The sequence below is a fragment of the Cherax quadricarinatus genome, chromosome 53 (assembly GCF_038502225.1).
Source record: "Cherax quadricarinatus isolate ZL_2023a chromosome 53, ASM3850222v1, whole genome shotgun sequence".
NCBI lineage: Eukaryota > Metazoa > Arthropoda > Malacostraca > Decapoda > Parastacidae > Cherax > Cherax quadricarinatus.
In genome coordinates, this window is record NC_091344.1 from 20,310,165 (window position 1) to 20,332,262 (window position 22,098).

Consider the following 22,098-nt stretch of genomic DNA (forward strand, 5'->3'; position numbering starts at 1 on the left):
ATAGCAGGTTTAATTTAATGTGCTCAGCGCTGTATGACCCTTATGAGTTTAGCGCTTATTATTATTATTATTATGATCATAAGTAAGAGCTAAACCCATAAGGGGGGTTTAGCGCTTAATGATAATAATACGTTCTATTTAATTTTCGATATTTTATTCCTTAATTTGAATAGTATATAACCAATAACAAAATGTATACTAGTAGAAATAAGCAGCACTGCATGACCCTTATGGGTTTAGCGCTTAGTTATGATTATAATAATTAGTAGAAATAATTAGCAAATTACATCCTAAGATGACAAACATGAAAGTCCTGGTCTGACCTGATCGATAATTTATTCCTAACAATATTCAATATTAGGTGGGGTTATTTCATGGAAATTTTAAGAAACAATCTAAGGAAACTCATATTGTAAACCAACCATAAATAATCTAACTTAGCCTAACTCCTCCAGTGGTAGATATGAGAATCGACTGCCTTTATTTGCATTCTGTTGCTCTTTTGTTTACTGATGTGCTTTTTGTTTACGCTCTAGTGCGCTTTTGTTTACGTTCTGATGTCCTTTTTTTTTTACGTTCTGGTGAGCTTTTTTACATTCTAATGTGCTTTTTGTTTACACAAATAACCCGCACATAGAAGAGAGGAGCTTACGACGACGTTTCAGTCCGACTTGGACCATGTCACTTTGTAAATGGTCCAAGTCGAACCGAAACGTCGTCGCTAGCTCCTCTCTTCTATGTGCCCCTCAAGGAAGGTTCCTTGATGTTGGTGAGGGGCTCTTGATTTAGGGAATTGGATCTGTGCTCCAGTTCCCCGAATTAAGCCTGAATGCCTCCCACATCCCCCCCCCCAGGCGCTGTATAATCCTCCGGGTTTAGCGCTTCCCCCTTGATTATAATAATAATAATCTCTTCTATGTGCGGGTTATTTGTGTATCGTTCCAGTCACGGTATTGTGCCTTCTTTTGTTATTTTTGTTTACGTCTGACAGGCTCTGACGTGCGCCTCGTGCCGTAATGCATTGTTTTTAGCTAATATTTCCCAAATAAAATTTTGCACACAAAATAACATTTGTTGCCGGGGTATGGATAACATGCCTGTATATTATTAAATAATGAGTCCAGACCAGGACCTAAACTCCATATTGACTTTTTTTTTTTTTTAGTTCGGCGGATGTCACAGTGTATAAATATTATTTCCATGGCAACAGTGACGCTACCCTCTGAGTTACCATGGCAACGGTGACGCTACCTTCTGAGTTACCATGACAACGATGACGCTATCTGCTTCACATTTGATTCTAGATGATCAGTGATACTTTTCTCCAGGTTCGTTAAAACTAAATCTTTTGTAATCGTGCAGTTTACTACCGTAATTACTATACAAGCGTAGAGACAAGCTTATTCTTGTAGGTACAACAACATAATTTACAGATTACGCTATAGTTAAATTGTAAATAGAATAACAGTGCTCCTCTAGACGGAATAACCATATAGGAACTCCTAATTATAACTACATTGAAAATGCACATAGAATTGTGCTGAAGTACTACACCGAGATAATTAAAGTTGTTTAAGTTAGTCAAGGCTTGATATCTGCTGGTTTTAAGCCATGAGTGACCCAGAACAGCAATCCCAGGGGGACTATGATGACCAAGATGATGGTGACGAGGTGCCTAACGTTTTAGAAGAGGCTTCAACCCAGAACCAACACACAGATGGAGAGTCGGAGGTGGCGGAGGAACTCTCTCCAACACACACTCCAGCAGGTGGGAACCTAACTTACATTTAAACATACATTAGTAAGTGGCCATTTAACTAGAGCTGTGGAAAATTGCATTTATCTGAATGTAACTAATTATGTACATAACAGTAAATGATAACAAAGATAATTATTATTTATCAATGTTACATAGACAAGTAGGAATTTGGGACACCTAGGTCGCAAAAAATGTCCCCCTTCGATACCTACCACTGTCATAACCACAAGTTGCTCTGGACCTATTAATTAAATGAAATATACATACACCAGGAATATTAGTAAATATATAAATTTGTGGACTGTATATTAAAAAATGATTATATATAAATTCACATATACATAACAGAAGGAAAATATATCTTAATATCACTCACCAACTGACTGGATATTAAGTTGTATCATACTCAGAAAAACCTCACTAAATTTATGAAAACACTGGCCAGAATTATACACAAATCTAGAGAGCTTATCTGAGGTTCACGGAGCTGTTTTGTCCAGTCGTCTGATATCTCAAGTTATGCAGGAATGCACATCCAACAATTTCGCCTCATATTTGAGAGATGTCAATCCAATTTTAACCTCTAGAGCACGAAAAATTCTTCCCATTATATTAACGTTGTATCCAGTTCAAAAACCAAGATGGCGAGTCTCCTACGCAGACGCAGGCTTTCCGTTTTCTATGACATAAATATTATTAAATACAGTATGGCCATCTATTTACATATAAATACTGAATTTCTGGAAAATATATACAGTATTTTCCACATAAGCAGTAACCAGAAAACTTTTGTTTCCAATGCTTTATTTCTATAAACAACATTTGATACAGACCTATATGATATTACTGGCATACTTCATAGAAAGCCCCTATATATGCAGAGCATTTCAGGCAGCCTAAGTTAATCTTGTCCCCCAGGATGCGACCCACAACAGTCGGCTAACACCCAGATACCTACTAGCTAGGTGAACAGGGGCAGCAGTTGTAATAAAACATGCCCAACGTTACACCCGTACAGGGGGTCTATCTTGTACCCACAGTGTGTGAGTCGAGGACACTACCATCCAAGCCTCGAGCTACTTGCAGTACTTTATCTCAACCCTATAAACGTCTTGATACTTTACAGTTTTGTAGTGATTTTATTGGGGTGTTGTCAGAATACTGGTGTGAGGACTGTGCTCGATGGTGAGGGTGGTTACGGTACGTAATGATGGCTTGTGGTAGTAAGGATGTGTGGTGTTGCAGGTGCTGGAGCACCATCGTGGGAGGCGGTGATCAAGACCTTGGGACCAGACCATCCGCTGCTACGACGTTTCCAGGACGCCAAGCGTAAGCAACTCCTCGAGGAGAAGAGCCAACTACAGCTGCGACTCAGACAACTGGTAAGAAGGTCCTCTGGTAGGCATAAACACACCTCTACTGAAATATCATTTTGCCCAAGGCGTAATATAATGGAAAAATTTCATCAGATAATCGATGAGTTAATTAAAGCAGTACTACGGTCATTGCAGCGTCAACAAACTGAGGACCTGAAAACGGACAACGTGTCACTAGGAGCTCAACTCTTCGACATCCAGCAAGCTGTTACTCGAGCTCAGGTAAGTACAAAAAACTAACTTAATTTTTGGGTTATCCTAGGTTCTTTACACATATGCTGGTATGTACGATAATTCTATATAACTGTATTTGTGTATACCTGAATAAACTTACTTATTTCCCTGAGAACTTTGTCTCTCTGTAACCTACAATGTCTGAGTTTTCACTTCTTGCATTTCCTTTAGTTGTCCGGATTTGTTTATTTGTAATTAGGTATCCCTGAAGGGAGATCTTTAAGAGGTTGCCGGAACTTTTTTTCTTCTTCCTTTAGCTTTTCGATTTTATTTCGCTCACATCTCGAGAACGCCTCATCCAATTAGCTTCAAATTTTCAATATTTGTGTATGGCAACGAGGACCAAATTCGGGGAACAACGCGTAACTTTCAGCGTCCAGAAAGATGCTTAACAATTTGATGACGGTGGAGAGTAAAATTCAAATGTCTAGGTTCAAAGCTGACTTTAGTATGTGTAAAATAATGTGAAATTTTTAATCTTGAATTGGTATTGTATTATTTGACCTTACTGCGTTATTTTCCCTTCGTGCTGGCGAAGGTCCCTTGATCCAAACAAGTGGAGTTATCTTTCCCTTGCTTGGATCATATTTGAATACCTCCCATTCCACAGACACTACATTACTCCTGCGGGTTTAACGTTTTCCTCTTGACATCACGATCACAAATTTATCCCTGTATCTACAAATATGTAATTAACACACATCAACTTATTAATACTTTCGATGCAGGTGGATCTGGACAAGGCCAAGGCGGAGAGAAAGAAGAAAAGGCAGGCAGTGCAGGCAGCCCAGGAAACACTTGCTCATGCTCGGGAGGAGGAACGATCCCTATTAGTTGCTCTCAATCATGCTCGACACCACGGTGAGTGATTTCTTCACATTAATGCAAATTTTGTTGCCTATCGGTCAACTATACCTGGATGCAGCAGATAATTAATTTCTCTTATACTGTGCTGCTACTTTCTTCATCAGTCTCCTGTGTAGAATTCTATCAAGGAATTGCTTATCATGATCAAGGAATTGATTATCATCATCAACCACCTCAAATACATTAGTGAAAAGAGTTAATAATTTCCTAAGGTAAGAACGCCCCCTTGTGGAACTGTGATGAGATTCATTGATCAATTAATATCTTTCAAAGCAGCTGTGAATTACATCTGCAATTATATTTCCATCAATTTTTCCACAATTGAAGCAAAGTTGTTTGGTTTATAATTCGACACATAAATCTACGCTTTAAATAATAAGATATTATAGGGAGCCCAATGGAAATAGGTCACTTTGACGTTTTATGGTTATCCTAGGTAATTTACACATATGTTATTAGTATGATAATTATGATCACCTAAATTTGTATAACTATACTTATGTGTACCTGTACTTAAATAATCTTACTTACTTACTAAGGATCTACTTCCCACTTAGAAGTAAATGGGTATTGCATTTTCGATTTTCTACGTATTTGGTATGATACCCGTTTGTAGTGATTTACTGAAGAGATCAGCTAATAGTTTACCAAGTTCCACTTTACATTCCATTAAAACTTCAATTAAAACAGTGACTTGCTTCAATCTGTCTATTTGTCTGAGGTTCGTCACTAGTTGACTTGGACCTTGCATAATTTATTTATCGTACTAACCTATATAATTGTGAATTTCTGGAATTCTGCTTGTATTCTCTAGTGTAAAAACAGAGGGGAGTTATGTTGATTTTTTTGACAAATTATTTAGTTATTAATAGTAAGTTGATCTGAGTTACATTTAAGTGTTCCTATCATTTCTCCTAATTAATAGGCCTATCTTTTTCCTAATCTTTGGACCTGCCCTACCCTTCCTTGGATGGAATCTGAATTGCTCCCATTCTCTCTGGCCCTGAATGACCCCTGCTGGGCCATTTGTAGTCAAGCTATGCTGCCAGACTCGCTCTTGCGACTGTCTCAAAACTACAGACATTCTAGTCATTCTAACCTATGAATGTAATAATAATAACGGTAATAATTTTCCCTAACCTTGTTGCTTATACTTTAAAAGAAGCTTCTGGGTTGGTCATTGATTCCCTCGCATCTTTAATTTCACAATCTTCTTTAGCTTTCTTATTCCCTTTCCTGCTTGTTTGAAACTCAATGCATTGTTTTGTACAGTGACGCCTCATTTTTTTATTCGACTGTAAATATCTATTTTTTGTTTACCAGTTTTGTTTGACCATTTTTGGGTCTTTTTTGTTCGATCTAATTTTTGTGTATTTCAAAGTAATTATAGCACTACAACATGACTTAGTAAATTACAGTAACCTTCACTAAAATACTTGGGAAACCGGGGAGGAAATTACATGAAACTCACCACAAAGTGGCCAACTTCCTCTTTCAGAGACTCAGTGTTGCGATCCAGAGGGAAAATGCCTGCAGTGTTCTGGGCACACGGTCCGGGGAACCGGATGAAGTCCTTGAGATGTCGGCTCTAACATACCATTTATGTTGTTCTTCTTCCCATTGTATCTATGTTAATGTATTTTCTTTATAAATAAAGTTCACACAGAATATAGGGGCTGGCAGAAGAAAATATTCAAATATCTCCGGGGAGAATCTTGAGCTTTCCCTGAAGTACATTTATCTCTTCCCTCATGATGAGGGACCCCAGACCAGTTCTATAGGTGGTATCTCCCTATATTTTATATATATATATATATATATATATATATATATATATATATATATATATATATATATTATATATATATATATTATATATATATATATATATATATATATATATATATATAATATATATATATATATATATATATATATATATTGGCAGTTTGGAGGGATATGTTGTGTATCTTTATATGTTTATGCTTCTAGACTGTTGTATTCTGAGCACCTCTGCAAAAACAGTGATAATGTGCGAGTGTGGTGAAAGTGTTGAATGATGATGAAAGTATTTTCTTTTTGGGGATTTTCTTTCTTTTTTGGGTCACCCTGCCTCGGTGGGAGACGGCCGACTTGTTGAAAAAAAAAAAAAAAAAAAAATATATATATATATATATATATATATATATATATATATATATATATATATATATAGAGAGAGAGAGAGAGAGAGAGAGAGAGAGAGAGAGAGCTATTCTGGAAAAAAATATATCCTGACTTTGCCTATTATAATTAACTCACAATCATTTAAACTTGTCTAAGTGCAGCAATAACTCACTAAATATTAGATATTATAAGTGATCACAAACATTAAGATGTATATAAAAAAGTATTTTTCTTTTACAGAGGTTGAGGTAGGGCGTGAATTGGCACAGTTGGGAGCTCGGGTGGCAGCAGTGAGGGCTGCCAGGGCACAGAGTGAAGGCGATGTTACTACCCTTACCCGTGCCATACACAACACTGCCTGGGACAGAGCCAACCTCGAAAAGGACAAGATGACGCAGGTAAGTCCTTCCGCTGCTGCTGGTGTTTTCTTCGTCAGGGGTGATTTCTCATGACGTAGTTTTTATTCATGTGATGTCATGCTCACTTGCTAGGCAACAGCTGGCAAACCCATGCTGGGTATTCGCTCCATAAAAAAAATTAGACCATATAAAATGTCTGTTTTTAATCCAGTGGGTAACACCCAGTTGCGTTTTGCAGCTGCAGAACTTACTCATTCTTTCAGTGATTGATACACTAAAATGGAATACAGATTATGCTTAACATTTACATGTCCCCTCAAAAAAGGTTCCTTGATTCCGGTGGGGAGGGGCTCTTAATTCAAGGAATTGGACTAATCCTCGCCTTCTTTGGATCGAACCTGAATATTTCCCATTCCCCAGGCACCCGAAATGCCCCGACATGATAGTGACAGTCTTTGTACCAATCAAATTATGAAATTTAAACACACACTAACCTTTGCAAAGAAATAAACCTTTGTTTGTTTGTTGTACATGATCCTTGTGAGTTCAGCGCCTCCCCCTGATTTAAAATATATAAATCTACATTCGTATAAAAACTGGTTGCGCTTTGTATTCACAACGATGTTTATATATTTATATATTCTCGCTTGGTTAATGTACTCCATAATATTTTCTTGAACGTTATTCCGCTCCAGAATTATGGGTTTTAAAGTTTCTGAATTACAATTAAAGACAAAAATTTATATATAATGCGGGTTTAATCGTAATTATCACTTCTCTTGTGGAAAATACTGTATATATTTTCCGGAAATACGGTAATCTATAGGTAAATAGATGCCCTATATTGTATTTTTAAAAGAAGTATGTTATCGAAAAAAAAGAAGAGACAGTCGCCATTTTGTGGTTTTGAATTGGATACAACGTTAATGTAATGGGAAGAATTTTTCGTGCTCTAGAGGTTAAAATTGGATTGACACCTCTCAAATAGGAGGCGAAATTGTTGGATGTGCATTCCTGCATAACTTGAGATATCAGGCGACTGGACAAGACAGCTCCAGGAACCTCAGATAAGTTATGCAGTAACCTGGCCAGTGTTATTTTCATAGATAGACAGTGAGGTTTTCTGAGTATGATGTACATTAATCTCCAGTCAAATTGGTGAGTGATATTAAAATATATTTTCGTTCTGTTATGTAATTGTGTATATATATAACCATTTATTATTTTTAATATACAGTCCACAAAATTTATATATTTACCAGTATTCCTGGTTATACATATTTCATTGGTAATTAATAGGTCCAGAGCAACTTGTGGATATGACAGTGGTAGGTATCGAAGGGGGACATTTTTTGCGACCTAGGTGTCCCAAATTCCTACATGTCTAACTGATAAATAATAATCATCTTTTCATTTACTGTTATGTATATAATGATACATTCAGATAAATGCAATTTTCCACAACTCTTACAGTTTTTATTTTTTATATTTAGCAAAATTAGATACATTACATTGTGCTACTACCTTGATCTTGATCTCCGTTTTATTTTGCAAAGTTAGAGCAAGAATTATTGTTTACCTAACACACCATCACTAAAAGAGTTGTTTACCTAACACACCATCACTAAAACGAGTTGTTTACTTAACACACCATCACTAAAACAAGAGTTGTTTACTTAACACACCATCACTAAAACAAGAGTTGTTTACTTAACACACCATCACTAAAACAAGAGTTGTTTACTTAACACACCATCACTAAAACAAGAGTTGTTTACTTAACACACCATCACTAAAACAAGAGTTGTTTACTTAACAACATCATTAAAAATAATAATAGTTATAAATGACCATAATGGTTATAAATGACCGGAAGGTCTCGGTCAGATGACCAAAAGCTCCAAAGGCGGGTCATCATCTGACCAAGACCCGCGTCAGGAAATACTTGTCTTGTTTCCTGACGAACCTTACCTAACCTAACCATCATTAAAATAAGCTGTTTACCTGACACATCACTAAAGAGTTGTTTACAAGACCAAGAGCTATGTTTATTTAACACATCACTAGACTAAGAGTTGTTTGCCTAACACCAGAGCAAGAGTTATCAAGCTACATTGTTAATGCCATGGTTTCTATGCATAAATTCCCAGTTCAACTGAAATTTTATATACTGTAAAAAAATCTTATTCTATTGCCGGAAAATGTCGTGCCCATATGACAACAGGAAAATGCAACCTCCCTTCCTGTAAGTTTTTCCACCCTGAAATGTGTCACTTCAGTTCAGGAAAGGCAATGCTATAACTTATATTGTCAAACACACCACCTAAAGTGGACATGAAGATACAAAAACATCCAGACCATGGGAAAACCTGAGCAGCCTCAATCACTGCGTTTACCTGTGTTACAGGACATGTTAGTAGAGCGGTTAAGGACTGCCCTGGAGAGAGAGAGAGCTACGCTGACCGCTCTTCACACATCCATCCAGGAGGAGAGAGAGCTCACACAGGCGTCCCAAGCAAGAGCTAGGATACAACATGATGAACTGATGCAGCTGGGTGAGAGAGATTTTGTATATACTTATGAGCATTATGTCCATACTCAGTTATTTTTTTTTTGATCACTTTCTCTGGATTGTTAGTTAGTTAGTTTAATATGTTTATTATGCACCCCATACCCATCCTGTGGGCGGTAGTCAAAAGATTACAGAGGTACATAATGGGTCCAGGGACTGGGCCTCAAAGTTTTGATAGCTGAGCAAGTTGCAGAGGTAATGAATTCACAATTTACATGGATTGTACACGATGAATGTTAAATTATAAAGGTAATGCAGTAAGTGACATATTTGAGAAAGTACTAGGGTCCAGTTCGTGATTAGCAGCACGGCTTGAGTCATCCCTTAATTATTTATGTCATCTCTTATTACTCGAGTTACTTGACCAGTATCTTTTTTTGCTCGAGTCATATTTTCATTTTTCATTTTATTAAGTCATCCTTTGATTACTTGGGTTATCTTCTGAGTGTGTTACAGTGGAAAGTTTAATTATGATTCCCTTTTTGTGCATTTTGCCACATATCTTTACTCAGAGTGTGAGAGTGTTGGGGTGAAACGAGCATGGGAGACTAATGTAGTGACGTTACAGCGACGCTCACAGGAACATACCTACGCCCACCAGCATCTGCAGGAGCTCCTGGCTCAGCAGGCAGGACTCCGAGCACAGGTAAGTCATTATTCCTCTTCTACGTGAACGAAACCACTTAAAACGTACGAGAAAAATCGTTGCCCAGAATGTTTGGGGTCAATATTTTCTCTAGCTCCTCGGAAAAAATGGGTTTTACGCAAAATTCAACTCAGCATGCTGACTCAAACGCAGAAACAAGCGTGCTGTCATCTTTTGTGAATAATTTTATATAGCCTGACACCACAAAAGAGTAGAATTTAACAATCACATTTACATCTCATAGCTGGCATGTCAAAGATTCGAACCCGTAATCATCATACCATTGTCCTCATCGCTTCCGGGCCGTGCGGACAGGCTGCGCAGTGGCTCCTGATTCAACTGGTTTACTGCGCAGTTTTCCTGTTTTGTGCTTACAACATGGCGGATCGCATTGGACGCCGGGTGAGCACTGTTTGTGTGGAATTGGTGCGTGGCATGCTTACAAGAACAACTGTGAAAATTTGTGTGGACTGCCTCCAAGTGAGTCGCCTACCCTGGCAAACTCTGTTGACACCGAGCTCTGAGGTGGGTACCTCAGCCTCACAAGTGGCTTATAGGACGGATTTTCACAAATGATTGATGTTGCAAGAAACTCACCTGCATGCACGTATAAAGGACTAACTTACTTGGTGTTGCAGCATATATCCTGATCTTCAACTTCCCTAAGCTTAGCCTTAGCCCCTCTGGACTTCCCCTCAGAAACCACGTGCAACCGGGAGCCTTAATTCCTGCAATATTCAATCGTTATTAGTGTCCTGCCTGCACCTCAGAAATTCCTATATCCAAGATGGTATGTATCCCTTAGTATAACTGCAGACATGGACACTAGCTTCCAGACTGCCCTGAGACACTGGTACTTACTGGGCATGCACTGCCTGTTGCACACCGGGCCCACAGATCAAACTCACTCACAATTCTCCCCAGACACTGGCCAGAAATCTACGAGATAAAGTGGAGGTCTTGTCTTACTGTATGGGCCTGACGGAGGTCATCTACGGTACATCGAGCGACCTCTACCAGATTTCCCCAGGTCTCAAATGTGAAGACACGTGGGGGGCGCCGTCTGCTGATCACGGCACGTCTTGTCCAGTTGGTGTCTGTCTTAAGAAGAACGAGCTGGTCTCTCTTCCAGGCCCTCGTCTCTTCGTTCAAACTAGGGCTGCCAGTTCTCCCTAGCTAACTTATCCTAGTGTTTGCCTACATTATCGGCCTATTACTACCTATGTTAAGGTCTTAGGTCTACATTATTATTATTATCTACAGTTGCCTAAATGATCCTAATATTAGTGTACTATCAGTAAAACTACCTACTCCTTCCCTTAAGGGTAAATCTATAAATTAAATAAGCTTACCAACAATCCACGCCAACTAGAGAATGCTTTGTTTTGGGTGGGGTATAAGGGCCACCCAGCTCAGCCGTTCCATTACGGCCGTCGGATCGGTCCTGTGGAACTTTAGGGACCAAATAAATTTCCACATCCTCCCGCCGGCGAAGGTAGGCGCTAAGTCTAAATCAAGTTCACCTTCCGCAAGCCCCCACGGCGGACCCTGGACACGATTGCCGTCTGGCCACTCTCGTTGAGCAGACTCCGGTCTAACTTCAACCGTCCAGTTTCCCCTGTGTGGACCTCTGGGGGTGTAAACTTGTTGGTTCCGGTGGTCTTAGCACCCTTTGCTTTAACTTTAACATCTTTCGTATGTCTAGCCTTGACTGAGCGGCTCCGTACTTTCCCACCCAGTGGCCCACACGCCTTGGTAGCCTTTCCTCCCACTGTTATGAGGTTCCCTGGATTTAAAGGCAATCTATCTCCCTCTTTACATACCATGTAAAAGTGTTTTCCCAAGGTGGCCGAGTGTTCGTCACTCCCTACCTGGTTCAGCTTCCCTGGCGGTTCATCGTGTATACTGGTATTCATTATCACTACTCCCCCAGCTATCATGGGGACAGCTTCTCTTCTATCTGGCGTGGCAGGGAATTCAGGTGGAATCCTGCCGCCTATGATGTATCCTACTGGGGATCTGTATAAACCAATTCCTTCCTTAAACGTCCGTCGTGTAGACAGGAAGTCATCTATATGATTGGCTCCCACCAGGATACCTACATTTCTGACTGTGTCAGTGGTAATTCCCTGGTCTGCCAGCTTCACGTCAAGGTCTTTCAATCGCTTAGCTGCTGCAGCAAGACCTCTCACTGTAATTGCCCTGGGTAATGTCTCTACCACCAAGGCTGTAATATCTCTGTGATGTCCACCTAATTTGACGGTGACATCCACCACATCATAAGATTTGGGTGGGACCTGACTTATAGCCCCTCCCAACATCATACTAACTTTCTTTGTGGCCTTCAACTTTAATTTAGCCACCAACTTCTTTGTTATCAAGGATACTTGTGCTCCTGGGTCAAAGAATATTCGGGTTGTTTCGGACCTGTGCCCATTCACAACCTTTGCCATGACTGTAGGAAGGGCAGCACCTCCGTGATTCTCACTCGGATTAGAGACTTTACTCCCACTAATCATGCTGGTTACCATTTCAGGCTCGGACTCAGTTTCTATCTCTACCTGAGAGATATCCCTACTAGCCTGGGGTTCCCTTAAATTATTGGGACATAGTGCAGTATGGTGCTTACCTTTGCAACAGACTCGACACTCACTGAGCTGGGTGCCACAGTCTCTCGCAAAGTGTTCCCCACAACACTTGAAGCAGAGTCTCAACTCTCTTAGTCTCTGTTGCCTACTGCTCAGTGTTATATACTCCGAGCAACTCGTGCTAGCATGTTCGCCTTCGCAGAACACACATATTCTGGCATGAGTGCCTCTGAGGTTCTGCTTAGAGGTTCTTACCTTAGTACACTCCAACGTTAGTCGTACAAGCTTTAGACTGATCTCTCGAGATCTTTGAGTGACTGTCTGGGTTTTTATGTGGTGATGGTGGTGACTCCTCTCTCACACCTATACTCAAATGAGAAATGAGATCTCCCTACCCCTCAACAATTTGTTTTATCGTGAACCTATTCGTAAGATATTTTAAGTGTAACTCATGCACTGTAGTGCTAGCTAGTTTCCTCTGAATCACCTGACTGATGAACCATTCCGACTTACCCCAATCATGTAAATCTTAAAGACTATTCATCAAACTCATAACTTCAATTCGGAACTTCTCTAGGCTCTGACGGTCATGGCGACAAGCCTCTAGATCCAACAACTGATAAAGTATAGCTACCTTTATCTCCTCAGTGTTGCCAAACGTGACCTTTAATTGGTCTTTGGCATGCTTAATGCCTCAAATGATGTAGTGGAAGTTTTAGCAGTAAAGGTCGAGAACCAAAACCTAGTCATTGTGGTAGTCTACAAGCCTCCGGATGCAACATCCCAGCAATTCCAGGAACAGCTGTTAAAAATTGACCACTGTCTGGAAAATCTTCCAGCTCCTGCACCCAACATCTTGCTCCTGGGGGATTTCAACTTAAGGCACCTAAAATGGAGGAATATAGCAAATAATATTGTTGCAGTAATAACACCAGGAGGCAGCTCTGATGAAAACTCACACTCACACGAGCTTTTAAATCTCTGCACAAAATTCAATTTAAACCAGCAAATAATAGAGCCTACTAGAATGGAGAATACACTAGACCTCATCTTCACTAACAATGATGATCTGATAAGAAATGTCACCATATCAAAAACAGTATACTCAGATCACAACATAATTGAGGTTCAGACATGTATGTGCAGAGCCCCAGACCGACAAAATGAGATTAGTCATGAGGGAGCATTCACCAAATTCAACTTCAATAACAAAAACATAAAGTGGGACCAAGTAAACCAAGTCCTAACCGATATAAGCTGGGAAGATATACTAAGCAACACAGACTCCAACTTATGCCTAGAACAGATTAACTTGGTGGCACTCGATGTATGCACAAGACTTATTCCTCTAAGAAAAAGGAGGAGTAGATGTAAAATAGAAAGAGACAGGCGCTCTCTTTACAGGCGACGGAAAAGAATAACAGAGCGGCTAAAAGAGGTCAATCTATCTGAAATGCGTAGGGAGACACTGGTCAGAGAAATAGCAAACATCGAACTTAAGCTAAAGGAATCTTATAGGAGTCAGGAATCGCAGGAAGAACTAAAAGCCATAAATGAAATCGAAAGAAACCCAAAGTATTTCTTCTCTTATGCCAAATCAAAGTCGAGAACAACGTCCAGTATTGGGCCCTTACTTAAACAAGATGGGTCCTACACAGATGACAGCAAGGAAATGAGTGAGCTACTCAAGTCCCAATATGACTCAGTTTTTAGCAAGCCACTAACCAGATTGAGAGTCGAAGATCAAAATGAATTTTTTATGAGAGAGCCACAGAATTTGGTTAACACAAGCCTATCTGATGTTATCCTGACGCCAAATGACTTCGAACAGGCGATAAATGACATGCCCATGCACTCTGCCCCAGGGCCAGACTCATGGAACTCCGTGTTCATCAAGAACTGCAAGAAGCCCCTATCACGAGCCTTTACCATCCTATGGAGAGGGAGCATGGACACGGGGGTCGTCCCACAGTTACTAAAAACAACAGACATAGCCCCACTCCACAAAGGGGGCAGTAAAGCAACAGCAAAGAACTACAGACCGATAGCACTAACATCCCATATCATAAAAATCTTTGAAAGAGTCCTAAGAAGCAAGATCACCACCCATCTAGAAACCCATCAGTTACACAACCCAGGGCAACATGGGTTTAGAACAGGTCGCTCCTGTCTGTCTCAACTATTGGATCACTACGACAAGGTCCTAGATGCACTAGAAGACAAAAAGAATGCAGATGTAATATATACAGACTTTGCAAAAGCCTTCGACAAGTGTGTCCATGGTGTAATAGCGCACAAAATGCGTGCTAAAGGAATAACAGGAAAAGTCGGTCGATGGATCTATAATTTCCTCACAAACAGAACACAGAGAGTAGTAGTCAACAGAGTAAAGTCTGAGGCAGCTACGGTGAAAAGCTCTGTTCCACAAGGCACAGTACTCGCTCCCATCTTGTTCCTCATCCTCATATCTGACATAGACAAGGATGTCAGCCACAGCACCGTGTCTTCCTTTGCAGATGACACCCGAATCTGCATGACAGTGTCTTCCATTGCAGACACTGCAAGGCTCCAGGCGGACATCAACCAAATCTTTCAGTGGGCTGCAGAAAACAATATGAAGTTCAACGATGAGAAATTTCAATTACTCAGATATGGTAAACACGAGGAAATTAAATCTTCATCAGAGTACAAAACAAATTCTGGCCACAAAATAGAGCGAAACACCAACGTCAAAGACCTGGGAGTGATCATGTCGGAGGACCTCACCTTCAAGGACCATAACATTGTATCAATCGCATCTGCTAGAAAAATGACAGGATGGATAATGAGAACCTTCAAAACTAGGGATGCCAAGCCCATGATGACACTCTTCAGGTCACTTGTTCTATCTAGGCTGGAATATTGCTGCACACTAACAGCACCTTTCAAGGCAGGTGAAATTGCCGACCTAGAAAATGTACAGAGAACCTTCACGGCGCGCATAACAGAGATAAAACACCTCAATTACTGGGAGCGCTTGAGGTTCCTAAACCTGTATTCCCTGGAACGCAGGTGGGAGAGATACATGATTATATACACCTGGAAAATCCTAGAGGGACTAGTACCGAACTTGCACACGAAAATCACTCACTACGAAAGCAAAAGACTTGGCAGACGATGCAACATCCCCCCAGTGAAAAGCAGGGGTGTCACTAGCACGTTAAGAGACCATACAATAAGTGTCAGGGGCCCGAGACTGTTCAACTGCCTCCCAGCATACATAAGGGGGATTACCAACTGACCCCTGGCAGTCTTCAAGCTGGCACTGGACAAGCACCTAAAGTCGGTTCCTGATCAGTCGGGCTGTGGCTCGTACGTTGGTTTGCGTGCAGCCAGCAGTAACAGCCTGGTTGATCAGGCTCTGATCCACCAGGAGGCCTGGTCACAGACCGGGCCGTGGGGGCGTTGACCCCCGGAACTCTCTCCAGGTAAACTCTAGGTAATTGGTGTCAGTGGTTTGGTAATGCCGGACCAAGTCCAAGGCATTACCCTTGAGCTGTGAACGTAAATATTGTAATTTGATGGCATCTGACAAATCGTCTCTGTCATCTATCTGGGCTTTAAACTGATCCCAGAAAGCAATGTACTCTGTTAAGGTTCCGTTGAACGTTGGTAAATTCAACTGGGGCAATCTGGGCAACACATTAACAGGCGTGCTGTTGTTCGTGTTCCTTGAAACATTTGCTGCCCCTGCTGTACCGGCCTTCGAAGTCTTTATTAACTGCCTGCAGAGTCTCATCTCTGCTTTACACTCTGCCCTTTGTTCGTCATAGTCCGTCCGTGCTACTTCGACTGTATATTCAGACTCACCTGTAGTATAGGCCTCTGTCTCATGAAGGATAAATGATCTCTCAAAGGCCTCCAGTCTTTGCTCCAAAGGTTTCAGGCAACTCTCTAGTTCCTCCCAGTTTACGTCCTGATCTTGCCTGACCGTACGGCACTCCTCACATGCTTTGCTCAGGCCCCCCTTATAGGCTCCCATAGACCGCTTTAATTGACTTAGAGCTGGGACAGCTGGTACTACATCTTCACCTACCATAGTTGCGGTTTAGTTAAGATCACGGTACTAATTTGTACTTCAATTAGCCCACCCCACAGCACGAACGGTATTAGGTGAGAATGAAGGAGTCTCAAGGCTTCTCAACAAGCTTGACAACTCCCTTTATTATATTGACTCTACTCCGAATCAAAAATGTACACTGTTAGCTCTCAAATCCCAATCGAAATGTGTATCGGTGTGAAAGCTTAACCTAGCAATTTCCTGTACAATGTAAGCAAATAATTACAGGACTTAACCTAGTCTCAGGTACAATTCACAAATCCCACATTAACATGAATCAAAGACAATGAAAATCACACAATAAAAGGTGCAGTATACAAATTAAAATCACTTGGTTAACACAAATAAATTCAACAAATCAACTTGTGAAACAGTAAATGAATAATGTATGTAAACAGCTTGGCCTAACTGCCCAGTTTACTCTGTCTAGCGTGGATGGTTGGATAAGGTAAATCCTAACCTAGCTAGTGTGCTATAGCTTAAACCTGGCTTTATAACTCCCTATAAATAATAACTAGGTTAAATCTGTCCTAGCTACTATAACTTGTAAATATTGCACAAGCCTAGCCTAACTGTGGCTACCTTGCAAATCCATTGTAAGTAATTAACACACAAGTCTCCTACTCTGGATTACTTGTAATCACTGTAAATAATTAAATTCACAAGCTTCTCTAGCCTACCTGGCCTGCCTGTAAATTACTGCAAATAACAACTTGTGTGTATAGTCAGCTTGGCCTAGCCTCTGTGTAACTCTGGGCCTAGGAGTGCTAACTTAACCTAACTTTGTTAAATTGGTTCCTAACTGTGGCCTAGCTATGATAGCTTAACCTAGCTATTCCACATCTGGTTCGAAGGACCACTTTTGTGAAAATTTGTGTGGACTGCCTCCAAGTGAGTCGCCTACCCTGGCAAACTCTGTTGACACCGAGCTCTGAGGTGGGTACCTCAGCCTCACAAGTGGCTTATAGGACAGATTTTCACAAATGATTGATGTTGCAAGAAACTCGCCTGCATGCACATATAAAGGACTAACTTACTTGGTGTTGCAGCATATATCCTGATCTTCAACTTCCCTAAGCTTAGCCTTAGCCCCTCTGGACTTCCCCTCAGAAACCACGTGCAACCGGGAGCCTTAATTCCTGCAATATTCAATCGTTATTAGTGTCCTGCCTGCACCTCAGAAATTCCTATATCCAAGAGGGTATGTATCCCCTAGTATAACTATGCAGACACGGACACTAGCTTCCAGACTGCCCTGAGACACTGGTACTTACTGGGCATGCACTGCCTGTTGCACACCGGGCCCACAGATCAAACTCACTCACAATTCTCCCCAGACACATGTCAGAAATCTATGAGATAAAGTGGAGGTCTTGTCTTACTGTATGGGCCTGACGGAGGTCATCTACGGTACATCGAGGTGCCTCTACCAGATTTCCCCAGGTCTCAAATGTGAAGACACATGGGGGGCGCCGTCTGCTGATCACGGCACGTCTTGTCCAGTTGGTGTCTGTCTTAAGAAGAACGAGCTGGTCTCTCTTCCAGGCCCTCGTCTCTTCGTTCAAACTAGGGCTGCCAGTTCTCCCTAGCTAACTTATCCTAGTGTTTGCCTACATTATCGGCCTATTACTACCTATGTTAAGGTCTTAGGTCTACATTATTATTATCTACAGTTGCCTAAATGATCCTAATATTAGTGTACTACCAGTAAAACTACCTACTCCTTCCCTGAAAGGTAAATCTATAAATTAAATAAGCTTACCAACAATCCACGCCAACTAGAGAATGCTTTGTTTTGGGTGGGGTATAAGGGCCACCCAGCTCAGCCGTTCCATTATGGCCATGTCGGATTGGTCCTGTGGAACTTTAGTGACCAAATAAATTTCCACAACAACCATGCACGTGTTACTGCCTGCCATCATCAGTGAGGTATATGGAATACCGAACGATGAATTATATGGAGTAGCAGTAAATGGTGTGTCAAGAATTTTCATCAAGTTTAAAGACGCAGGATTCTACACAAGCATAGTCAACAAATATCAAGAGAAAAGGCTAGCAGTGAACACTATAGTGGAAGTCTGCTTACATGATGTGTCCAGCTATGTGACGTGGGTGAAAGTACGGAACGTGCTTTTTGAGGCGACAGAGCATGATGTGATGGCGGTGTTTAGCAGCTATGGAAAAATTCACTCAGCAGTGATGGGGTGTGGCAAAATGGACCGTATGAGGGGCTAGCTGAAGGATCATTTACGCTGAAAATGACGTTGAGGCAGCCAATTCCATCATATGTATTTATGGAGGTCTTCCGGACGCAGGTCTATGTGTACTACTCAGGGCAGCGGAAGACTTGCAGATTATGTGGTTCTTTTGAACATATGGCAGCCCAATGCTATAAAAAAACTGGATGGAGGGAACAGGTACTAGTGATCTTACATCAGAAGAATGCTGTGGGGGTGTTGGAGGAAGGAGTAAGGCCAAACAAGAATTCTTGCCGATGGAGTGACGAGGTGGATAGGGCTGAGGCGGCTATGGAGGAAAGTGTAACACTAACAGTTGATAAGGGACAGACGACATCGACGTCTGATGAGGAGGGTACGGGCCAATAGGATGGCTTGCTGGAGGAAGTACTTAGTTCCTTTTTGCATGACGTTGAGGAGGGACAGGTGGATGAAGGGTGTAACCTGGTGCAGGCGACAGTGCTGCAGGATCAGGTTAGGAATACTGTGTGCACTAATGTTAATGTGCACAACGTTGTGGCAGAAGTCCATAGGGCAGAAAAGACAGGTGACGAGGTGTGTGGGGAGGGGAGTTCTCGTAAGAGAACTGCAGGAACGTCTGAGATGGACGATGTTCTTACTCCAGGACAAAGAACAGGAGTAAAATCTTGGAGAAAGGATGTATGTCATAAGGGGAAAGAGGGAAGGGGTAATGAAGGGTTTAATGGTTCTAGGGATAACGAAGGGATAAGGGGGGGGTGAATAAGCAAGCTGTCAAGAAAGATGCAATACAGAAGGACGGTATAGGAGGGTGTGTGCCAAGAAGAAAGGGTAAACCACCATTTTTAAAATAATTCACAGTAGTAACTGTAAATGTAAATGGATTGAGGAACGAAGTGAAACGAGTATGGATGGATTGTTTTTTTTTTTTTATATATTTTATTTAAAACAGTACCTGGAGTTTACCTGGAGAGAGTTTCGGGGGTCAACGCCCCCGCGGCCCGGTCTGTGACCAGGCCTCCTGGTGGATCAGCGCCTGATCAACCAGGCTGTTGCTGCTGGCTGCACGCAAACCAACGTACGAGCCACAGCCCGGCTGATCAGGAACCGACTTTAGGTGCTTGTCCAGTGCCAGCTTGAAGACTGCCAGGGGTCTGTTGGTAATCCCCCTTATGTGTGCTGGGAGGCAGTTGAACAGTCTCGGGCCCCTGACACTTATTGTATGGTCTCTTAACGTGCTAGTGACACCCCTGCTTTTCATTGGGGGGATGGTGCATCGTCTGCCAAGTCTTTTGCTTTCGTAGTGAGTGATTTTCGTGTGCAAGTTCGGTACTAGTCCCTCTAGGATTTTCCAGGTGTATATAATCATGTATCTCTCCCTCCTGCGTTCCAGGGAATACAGGTTTAGAAACCTCAAGCGCTCCCAGTAATTGAGGTGTTTTATCTCCGTTATGCGCGCCGTGAAAGTTCTCTGTACATTTTCTAGGTCGGCAATTTCACCTGCCTTGAAAGGTGCTGTTAGAGTGCAGCAATATTCCAGCCTAGATAGAACAAGTGACCTGAAGAGTGTCATCATGGGCTTGGCCTCCCTAGTTTTGAAGGTTCTCATTATCCATCCTGTCATTTTTCTAGCAGATGCGATTGATACAATGTTATGGTCCTTGAAGGTGAGATCCTCCGACGTAATCACTCCCAGGTCTTTGACGTTGGTGTTTCGCTCTATTTTGTGGCCAGAATTTGTTTTGTACTCTGATGAAGATTTAATTTCCTCATGTTTACCATATCTGAGTACAGAACAGTTAATAAATAAAATAATACAAGACCTATCCGGCAACAGATGTGATAACCTTCCATTGCCTAATGAACCACACACAACTCCGTGTGGCTTCCAACACCCCCCCCTTTACCCCCCTATTCTAAATCAAACCGGTTTACCACAGCAACCTGCATTAATCTTACAGACATATTGACATATATACATTAATATAACAGTTGTCATGCTTGTCCACGAAGTGTATTAAACGACCACAAGACTGCTTGAACAGCGTACCAACAACAGTCATGGTTTAGATATATATCACAACAAACATTACATTGCTACAACATACAAGACATGTAGCACACATAAGTAATTCACTACAGGAAAAGACACCTATTCCTAAAAATTATCCCCAACACAAACGTTGTTAAAGCCTCAACCCCCCCCCCCTTTGCATTTCCCACCCAAACCTATTCACAACCAAACATACAAATTATACAGTAAAGAAAAAGAATATAACATCGTAACACATTGATACAGGACATGTATATACACAACCCATTTCACAAATATCCTCAAGTAATTACAAAGGGTCTATCCATGTACATACAAGAGGCTTCATAACAGCAGGTCCTGCACAACTAACACTACCAGTGTTTTTATACAATGTGTATGCATAGGTATAAAATACATACCCAATACAGCTTGAGCTGGGTCAGCAGCCGCAGCCGCATTATTATTATTATAATCAAGGGGGAAGCGCTAAACCCGGAGGATTATATAGCGCCTGGGGGGGGATGTGGAAGGCATTCAGGCTTAATTCGGGGAACTGGAGCACAGATCCAATTCCCTAAATCACAGCCGCAGCAAGCAGCAACAAGGCTGCTCCTATATCTTGCCGTCCCCTGGGCCTATCCGAACTCCAGTGATGGCCAAATTTGCAAGTACTGCTGCAACAACATGCAAGGAACCTATAGTGACATAAAAACTGACGGTGACGACAACGAAATGGACTAAATATGACAAAAGAGGGACCGGCATTCAAGTACCAGACCTGCTGCCAGACGTGAACCAGACATGAGACGTTTTCCACTACAATGAAATAACTGACCTCCATATCAACTGCACCAGTGTTTAACGGGAAGACAACATGGCAGAAAACCTGATCAACTAAATCTCCAAGGAAATGACAGGTCTGTAGGACTTTTTTCTTCAGTGCCAAACGAGGGAAAGAATTGAGCATTTAAACATGGCTGACCGGCATCCAAACAGCCGCTACTGCCAGACGTACAACTAGCGAAGTGAAATTCTCATCTTTACTGACGTTCATCTGTTGACAGTAGCATCATATCTGTACCACCATCATATCACCTGTACCAGTGCTAACGAGAGGGAAACACAGGAGACATCGTCAAATCAACAGTACAAAACTCCAAGGTTATAGGTCGGATATCCCT

General features: G+C 41.4%; 1 protein-coding gene across 1 annotated transcript in view; it reads left to right on the plus strand.

Annotated features, from left to right (window-relative positions):
* Positions 1 to 1,193: 1,193 nt before the first annotated feature.
* Positions 1,194 to 22,098, plus strand: part of l(2)41Ab (lethal (2) 41Ab) — a 45,335-nt gene continuing 24,430 nt past the window's right edge. The window contains exons 1-7 of the mRNA XM_070096423.1: positions 1,194 to 1,768; positions 3,005 to 3,141; positions 3,271 to 3,357; positions 4,098 to 4,230; positions 6,643 to 6,800; positions 9,169 to 9,316; positions 9,846 to 9,979. Coding sequence (XP_069952524.1) covers positions 1,612 to 1,768; positions 3,005 to 3,141; positions 3,271 to 3,357; positions 4,098 to 4,230; positions 6,643 to 6,800; positions 9,169 to 9,316; positions 9,846 to 9,979 — 954 coding nt within the window. The 5' untranslated portion in view covers positions 1,194 to 1,611. The remainder of the gene's footprint in view (positions 1,769 to 3,004; positions 3,142 to 3,270; positions 3,358 to 4,097; positions 4,231 to 6,642; positions 6,801 to 9,168; positions 9,317 to 9,845; positions 9,980 to 22,098) is intronic.